The following is an 8,785-nucleotide window of genomic DNA, read 5'->3' on the forward strand; positions in this document are numbered from 1 at the left end:
ACTGCAAGCATTTTAGCTATGATTTGCCCATATCTAGTTAAACTAGATTCTTTCTCTCTTTTTTCCCCATCTTTTCTTTTTTTTTTGGGGGGGAGTTATTAATTTTTTTCTCTTTCCACATAAGCACATAGATTATTTTCCTCCAGAATTTCATCCTTAAAAACGAACAGCTCTCCAATGTATTTGAATATTTATTTTTCTTCTTTTCCCAAAGGGAAGAGCAGGAAGTGAGAGTCACTGAACCAAATCGAGAGAAATCTGACAGCCGATTAATTTCTGCAGCACTAGTACAGAACACAGGACTGGCTTTGAGGTCACAGAAATGACCTTTGTGAACTTCCAGTGACCACACCTATCTTAGGTGCAAAGTTGCATTCACACCTCAGCTGCATCCCACCTTACATTATATTGGCTTGACAGGGTTGAATGCAACCCTGCCTGATAGTTTTGCAAAAACCTGACCCCATGTAGATTTTTTAAAGGAATTCCCCTCCCCATTAAAATATTGTTTTCACTTGTGTTGAATCCATATGGCCATTTCCAAGATCCTTTTGAAGTACATCTGAAAAACGAGCATTCTCTAAGACCAATTCATAGCCATTCCTCTTGGCTGCTAAAGTGATGTTCCCAAGCCAAAGTAGCAATGACGTTGAGTACAATTTTTACTCCACTGCTCCTTTTCCTATTTTCACAATAATAGGAGCTATAGTCTGGAAGAAATAAGGGCCTTTGGCTGTACATAGCCTACCACCTGTGAGCATGGGGCAGAAAAGGCCGGAACCCCACTGTGCAGGGCCTGTAATATCAAGTCATTTACCAAGTACAAAAGCCAGCAGAAAAATATTCCATGTAGTATATTACAGAACTCTTTTATCCATTCTATTGCACTGGGCATGAATTGCACTTATTAGTTAAGGCACATATACCTTGAAAGTGAATGAATGGAACAACACTCAGAGGAAGGATTAGTATGTTGCTGAGGGGAAGAATGTGTCCTACATTTTTTAGAGGAAGTAGAAATATTAGGTCAGCATCTTAAAGTCTCAATCCATTCAATCTTTCAAAATTGCAAATTAATTCTTATTTTGCTTGGTTGTTTGCCATTGAAATTTAACTCCTTATTTGGTTTTTACGAATTAAAAAATAGAGCCAGGCGCACTGGCACACGCCTGTAATCCCAGCAGCTTGGGAGGCTGAGACAGGAGAATCGCAAGTTCAAAGCCAGCTTCAGCAACTGTGAGGCGCTAAGCAACTCAGTGAGACCCTGTCTCTAAATAAAATACAAAATAGGGCTGGGGATGTGGCTCAGTGGTCGAGTACTCTGTCCCTGGTACAAAAAAAAAAAAAAAAAAAAAAAGACGAGGGGGCGGAGGGAGAGAGAGATATCAGGAATTTGGTAGAAACCTTGTTGTTTAAAAACTATTTAAAAGAAGAAGAAGAAGAAGAAAATGTAGAACAACCAAATAAAATGCTTTAGTGCAATTTTTCTTCTCTCTCTCATCATGTCAATTGATAATATGCTGATGCCATTATAAGATTTGAGGAAAGCACATCTCACACAATGGCATAAAAACCCAATTCACACTTAGGAACCACAAGAGGATCTTATGATGAAATATTTTATTCAAGGATATATAGTAATAGTAGAAATAAATGGATACATTTAACTATCTTCATTACAACATGAAATGAAATTTCATAAGACTATAAAAGTGATTTTTATTATTTTGGTAATACTGTCCCATTATAGATAATCCCAGATACATTTTTTTAATTTGGTATATCAAACTGTAAAAGCTATATATTAATGTTGTGCCTCCAGAATCTATTTTGGTTACACCTATGTACCATAGCTGCTATATGTATACACTAAAAGCATACATGATAAAGTATAAAAATATGAAAAGGTTAAATAAGGAGTTATTCTTGAGTTATAATCACATCTACTAAAGTATACTTTTCTATCACACAGTTGTGTCACAGCTAAAAACATACAAATTAATATATATTGCTATGCCACTATTTGATCTAATATAGATCTACTATGAAAATATTAAGGGTGTGGTAACATTTCACAGGTAAAGGCTAAGTTCTGGGACATGAAAGCTTTTAGATAATACACAAAACAAACCTGAGACATCTTTTTATTTTGGAAAAATACATTTCTTACACAGTCAAAGCTTTAACATATAAGTGAGGCATTTAATAAACAATATACTTTAACTACTATGATAACCTGAAGTAGATGTTCTGACTTTAATGGTGATCAGCAAATAACTAACTCTGGCAGAAATAAAATGAGGTTTTCTGATTAAGCCAGTAATCTGATTACCATAGTCACCAAATTTGGTTATTTTTATTCATTTTTGGTTTTATTTTCCTTCCTTTAACTAGGTTATAAACATACTAAATAAGACAGGAAACCTCCAAGCACCTAGGTTTTCTCATATAAGCCCAGCTTTCCCTTTGCCTCAAGCATCCAGGGACAACTGAGCTCAATATAAAAAAAAAACAGGTGATCACATTCTGGACCTGGTTGGTAATGAGGCATCCAGATCAGTGCCTTAATATTTTTGCTATTACACATCTCTCAGAATAAATTGGCTACAGGAGGCCAGAGTTATTGTCTGCTGGGGCATAACTTTTTGAAATAGTGCCTAAAAACTGAAGTGTATTGGGTAAGCCTAATTTGTTTAATTGGCTTTAATGCCTTTAAAAATACTGGCACAACTTTTCATCTTCAAAAGATATAATTATGAAATTTTAAAATAAAAAATTGTATTAATATGATATTCCAAACTACAAAATAGATCTGCTATATTACAGATTTTTTAAAAAATCTAGAGATTTAATGCTGGCACACCAAACATCTTTTTTTCCTAAATGTTCGTGCTTCAAATTTTGTGCTTCAGTTAAATTAATCTGGAACGGTGGGAAGATGCTTAGCCATCTTTCTGTTTCTCTTCCGACCACCCACATATTAAACCATTGTACACTCCTTCCTTTGAATTTTGATTTTAAAATTCAAAAAAAAAAAGCTTAATAAAAGAGAGCAAACAGTAAGCTCTCAGGATTCTGTAGAATTTGTTTTGGAAGTTCCACTGCAATGAAAATAAAAACGTGAAGCCTCCTTTGTATACTTTTGTATTCTTTCCATCTCTTTTTAAAAAATGTTTTCAGGTTATTTCATAATCCATACATCTTATTCAAGTTTCTTTTTTTTTTTTCAGCTCCCAAAGCAATTTATCCCAAATAACACAACCGATGTGATCAGCTCCTGTGTCTTAGAGTGCTCCTCTCAAAACAGCCTCCAAAGAGGCTGATCCTGATTCTGACATTTAAAAAAACAAACATCAATGCTAAACTGCTTAATCACTTAAAAGAGAAACTAATCAGTTATAATGGGAATTCCCCCCTTGTTACCTATGAAAGAGAACATCCAGATAATTCATGGTATTTTCATTCTCCTCCCAGCAAATGTTAGATTGTCTCGATTTCCAAATGATTGTCAGATTCCTAATAGTTTCAATTGGAACTCAGTAATCAAAAAAGACTTTAAATTAACTGAAAATTTAACATGCTAAGAGTTTGAAATTTCAACGTATTAACTGCATCAATTTCAAAAGGAGAAACTATATTGTGAATACAATTTTAATAAAACATTATAAAATAAGAATACATCTTACTAACCTAATTTTGGGATCTGTTCATTGTCCAAAACTTGGATGAGAAAAGAAATCTTGCTTTGACTTGATTTTTCATGTCAAAAAAATAGGTGGTTGATTTAATCATGCTTATTTAAGGTATTGGAACCATACCTTGTTGAACTGATTGTACTTTTTGATTTTCAATATAATATGAGACATACTATTCCACCTTTTCATGATCAAAATAATTAATATTAACATACTGTTTATGAACGATTATGTAATGTGTATATATCTGTGCATAGATATGTATATATACATATATGTTAAATACTATTTGGTGACATGGGTGTGTTTTTTTTTAGCTTATAAGACTTGCTGACATCAGAACATTACAATCATATAACTGAAAGTTTAGCTGAAATGGCAAATATTTTTTTTTTCTCAAAATTGAAACACTGTACCTTGGCAACCAAGAGAGAGGTACAAGTTCAGCTTGGAATTTTGCAGTCAAATAATTTACACTTTAAATTTCATGATAAATCTCTGAAATGCACTCCAATAATTAATTCAACTATTAATTTCTTTTTAAGCAACTGACTTTATGATTCATCCTGAAGTAGGGAAGCAAAAAGTTAAATCTACTCAGGGGTACTACAGTCTCTCCAAGCCGTTTTGCTAAAAAGGTAAGAAGGGAATTTCTGGTCTTTACATTTTCTCTTATCACCCTCAGTCATATACCTTACACTGAAATCACTTGCCTTTGCATCTTCAATACATCCTGAAATTTTGCTTAGTACAATTTTCCATGAAAATGATTTCTGCACATAGAGGCTCAACCTCAGATCCACTAAAAATGCATAATTACTGAAATACTTCATTAGATAACTGTGTGCATATGTATATGTATCTGTTAACTCCAAAGAATACTCCCTTAAGAAATTATTATTACCATGATCCAATATAAATTCCTTGTGTCCTATGACTCTGTGATTCAAAAACTTTTCCCAGAGCTCCTGCACCTCACAAGGAGCTACTCAGTGGGGAACAAGCCTCTCCTACAGGCTTCTTGATTTACATACATCTTAGAGGCTAATTGAGAAGTGGCATCAAAGAGGAATTGGAGGGGGGGAACAAAACAAAACAAACCACTAAATTTTCCTCCTCATCCCCCGAGACTTCAATTTCGGCTTGCTTTCTGGCTTCTCATTGGCCAGCTTCCTCGGTTTGCAACTTTTGGACAGCACTATCGAGGAGCTCCATGGACTCTCTGAGAGCGACGTGAATTTTAAAGAACTTGGGTTTAATGGTCAGGCCATAACTGAAGCTCATTTTCGAGGGCTCGTTTTGGTTGGCCTTGAAATTGCACTGGTGAGCCAGGATGGAGATGAAGAGAAACAGCAGCATCTTAGACAGCTCTTCGCCGATACACCGCCGCTTGCCCACGGAAAAAATCATGACGCTGCTGGCCAGCTCCTTGTTAATGAAGCCGTCTTTGTCCAGGAATCGGGCTGGATCAAAGTCCTCCGGGTTAGGCCACTTCACCGGGTCATGATTCACAGACCACTGGTTTACAAAAATCACCGTGTCCTTAGGGATGTAGTAACCCAAAACGAAGGTGTTGGCAGTGGTGGCGTGGGGGATGGTGACAGGCATAAAGCTGGAGAACCGCATGGTTTCGTAGAGAAAAGCCATAACGTAGGGCAGGTTAGGCTGGTCACCCATACAGGGCAGGCGGTTCCTCCCCACCACCTGATCCAATTCGGCCTGCACGCGAGCCTGCACGTCAGGATACCTATTCGGGGTTTTAATGTAAAGGAGGAAAAAAAATTGAGTAAGCAAAATTAATTCTTCCTTCATTTAGAAGTACATTACAATTTAGTTTAATTCCACTGTCTTTAAACAGGCTTAGTTAATGACTGAATGGATACTTCTGGGCCCCCCCCCCAAAAAAAAATCTAAAACAGATTGCTAATTTTTCTATAAATTTCAAGATGGACTTTAACAATTATATTTTCCGTAGTAAAACTTACATAACTAAAGCTCTCCCCCATTATAAGTCAAAAAATTCTTAAGTTTCCTTATTTTGAAAATGCACAATAATGGCCAACCTGACTTCTCCATTAAACACTAAAAGCACAGGGCCTAGGGCTCATAATACTTTGGAGGGGCCTTAAAAATGTTTTCCTGACTTTAAAAATCTTCAGACCTAAAAAAATAAACTTTTAGGTAGAAAAAAAGTCTTAATATATAATTTTTAATGTGTCCAGTTTTATATATAGTTTTAAAGCATTTTATAGAATAAGGAGTCCACAAAGACAAAAGTTTCCAGGACTCACAAAACTTATGATGCAGACCTAAAAGCAGATCCCTTTTCTTGCCCTCATTTCCCTGGATAATTCCTTGTTCTTAATTTATAAAATATTTTGGGTATCCTGGTAGAAAAAGTTGTGCATTTTCTAAACTTAAAAGCAAATTCCCAATGTTTGTAAGAATGTGGTACAAATAGTAATAATTATGCACTGCTCTTAATACAAAGTGGTACAAATCTTTTAAAAGACAAAATCTTAATTCAAAACAAGCTTCACAAGGTAACCACCCCCCCCTCATTTAAAATCCAATAATTTATACCTAATAATGTATTTTCATTAAATAATCTGACAGGTACAATAACATATAACCACAACAATAGCTAAAATTGAAAATGCAATCAAAGTCAGTGACTCATGTTAAAGCTCAAGAAATGTTCATACACACACATATACTATTATGGCAATTTATTGTGTAGCTATAAAAATTACTAAAATTAACATTAAAAGATGTGAAATGCCCACTAAAACAAGTAGAAGTCAAAAAAACACATACTCATTTTGTTGTGATCCTGAAAAAAATAATTAAGCATGTATGGGATGAAATTATGGAAGATTTTAAAAAATCTCTTCAACATCTCGATGCAGAGGTCTGCCAATTTTTTTCATAAAGGGCCAGATGAAAATGTTTTAGATGTTGTGAATCAAATCTCCTCTGTTGCAACTATTCAGTTTTGCCTGGATACAACTATTTCAAAAAAGTATACAAAAACTTTAGTACTTTGCAAAAGTGACTGCTGAGCTTTATCCTGACTTTTTGCTCTCATTCCTAGCGCGGCATTTATGAACCCAGCATGGCCGGTTGGTTTCTGGCCGCCTCTGGAAAGCTTCTGCATGGGTTGGCCCACGCAGGCTGACCTCCACAGTCTTCCTTTGTCTGGGAACAAAGCCCTGACCAGCAGCTCACTTTTAGTGCCAGGACTGGGCAGCCTCTGATCCGTACCGATTACGCGGCTGTGTTTATTTAACTTATTTGCTGCATTTCCCTTTCTTCTGGAGCCATTCCAATATTGCTTCTATTGCACCAGGATGAGACCTATCAGGGCTGATCTGTGGACATTTTAGACATCTCCTGTTTGAGGGATTTAACAAATTTGTCGCCACTCGCAAGTGCGGGAAGGGAGGGGAAAGACAAGATCCGAGATACTGAGAGATCACTGCAGTTCTACGTGGAGTGATCGCGTGCAAATCAAAGCCTACGCTACGCATTTCTGGGCGTCGTTTTAGGGAGGCGATCTCGGTTTTGAGGAAAGCAGACCTGGAGCGAAACTTCAAACCCTATGAGATGCTTGTGACCTCAACATATTCTAGCCCACACCGTCTTCAGAGGAGGAAAGAAAAGCCCAACCCAGGCCTCCTGGAGGATTTACCTGGTGAAGAAGATAAGCGGCCACAGTAGCGCAGTGGAGAGGGTGTCCTGGCTGGCTCCAAAGATGTCGGTGACAGTGGCCGGCACGTTCTCCAAGTCCAGCCGCGCGAGCCCGTCTTCCGAGTCCTCAGATACCTTCTTTTCTGCGGAGAGGATGAAGGCATCCATCATGTCGCGGGGGGTGGACCCAGGACGAAGACGCTCGCGGTGTCTCCGGAACTTATCCAGGACAAAGTTGCTGAAGTTGCGGTTAAGTTGCTCGAACTCGCGGAAAGTGGTGCGCAGCGGGTTGGGAAAAAGCTGCAGCCAGGGCAGCACGTCCACTAAGCTGCCGGCACCCACTGTGCGCCCGAACTCCTCGTTGTGGCTAAGCAACTCGAGGAATTCGGCGTCGTCGTGATTGTAGCGACAGCCGAAGCACACGGCGCTCATGACGTTAGCCACGGCCACGATGATGGGCTGCGTGGGATCGAGGAAGTTGCCTCCAGCGCTGCCGCGCACCAGTATTGCCACCAACTCGCGCGCCTCACCCAGCACGTGGCCCTCGAGGATATGTCTGCTGCGCGGCTGGCGCGTGGAAAAGGCGCGCATTATGCTACACGCCGAGCGCCGCTGCGCCTTCCACTGCTCGGTGTAATGGCCGAAAGCCAGGCTGCAGCCGCCCGACACTACGCGGAAGGAGGCAAAGGACGGCCGGTCAGCAAAGGTGGCACCCTGCTGCACCAGGGCCTGGTGGATGGCGCTTTCGCCATTCAGCACCACCACTGGACAGCTGCCCAGGCGGATCTGGAAGACGTCGCCATAGCGCTGCGCCAGGCGTGCGAAGGACAGGTGCGACGCCCGGCCCACTGCCGCGGCGTTTCCGATCAGTGGCCATGGGAATGGGCCCGGGGGCGAGGACCAGGGCTGCCGCCGCCTCTGCCTCAAAAGCCACTGACCCACGTGCACCGCGGCCAGCACGGAGAGGAGCAGCAGGAGTGTAGACTGCTGGACAGACAGCGCGCTCAGCTGCCATGGATCATCTGGGCTGAGGCCCGTGGCCATGCTGGGGACAGAAAGGCAAAGGCGTGACACTCAGTGTGAAGAGAAAGGAGAGGGCTCCCCACGCTCCTTTCCCAACTGTCGAACCTTTGGGTGAAGTGGAGGTCATCCATAGGTCTGGACGGGGCTGGCTCTCTGGAGAAGTGGCGGAGGACACCTCTTCCCACACCTACACCAAGCTCCGACAGGGAAGGAAAGGGGCGTGTTTCTCTCTCTGGGATCCAGCACTAGCCTCTGCACCCCCAAACACGTAACGGTTCCTATAATTTCGGGACAACACTACAGGCATCTTGGGATGACTCTTGGTTTCCTTTAAACTGCCTACCACCCCATCCCGGACCTGCAAGAACCCATGTGAG

The 8,785-nt window shown here is 40.3% G+C and overlaps 1 protein-coding gene and 1 non-coding gene across 2 annotated transcripts; both read right to left on the reverse strand.

The window, feature by feature from the left end:
- Window positions 1-1,503: 1,503 nt before the first annotated feature.
- Window positions 1,504-1,604, reverse strand: LOC113194696 (small nucleolar RNA U13). Its single transcript, XR_003302330.1, has one exon. It is a non-coding gene; the product is annotated as a small nucleolar RNA U13 (small nucleolar RNA).
- A 3,210-nt stretch (window positions 1,605-4,814) lies between these two features.
- Cyp1b1 (cytochrome P450 family 1 subfamily B member 1) lies at window positions 4,815-8,429 on the reverse strand. Its single transcript, XM_026405884.2, has 2 exons — window positions 7,387-8,429; window positions 4,815-5,442 (listed from the first exon to the last, which is right to left on the reverse strand). Exons 1-2 carry the CDS (start codon window positions 8,427-8,429, stop codon window positions 4,854-4,856), a joined length of 1,632 nt encoding a protein of 543 aa, XP_026261669.2. The 3' UTR covers window positions 4,815-4,853.
- Window positions 8,430-8,785: the final 356 nt, after the last annotated feature.

This window comes from Urocitellus parryii, chromosome 12 (assembly GCF_045843805.1).
Source record: "Urocitellus parryii isolate mUroPar1 chromosome 12, mUroPar1.hap1, whole genome shotgun sequence".
Taxonomy (NCBI): Eukaryota; Metazoa; Chordata; class Mammalia; order Rodentia; family Sciuridae; genus Urocitellus; species Urocitellus parryii.

Excerpts from the sequence above, each read along its gene's own strand:
- Cyp1b1 (XM_026405884.2), bottom strand. The coding sequence starts at position 8,429 with ATGGCCACGGGCCTCAGCCCAGATGATCCATGGCAGCTGAGCGCGCTG. Across the intron at positions 5,443-7,386 it reads CCGCTTATCTTCTTCACCAG|GTATCCTGACGTGCAGGCTC; the intron begins GTAAATCCTCCA and ends AACCCCGAATAG.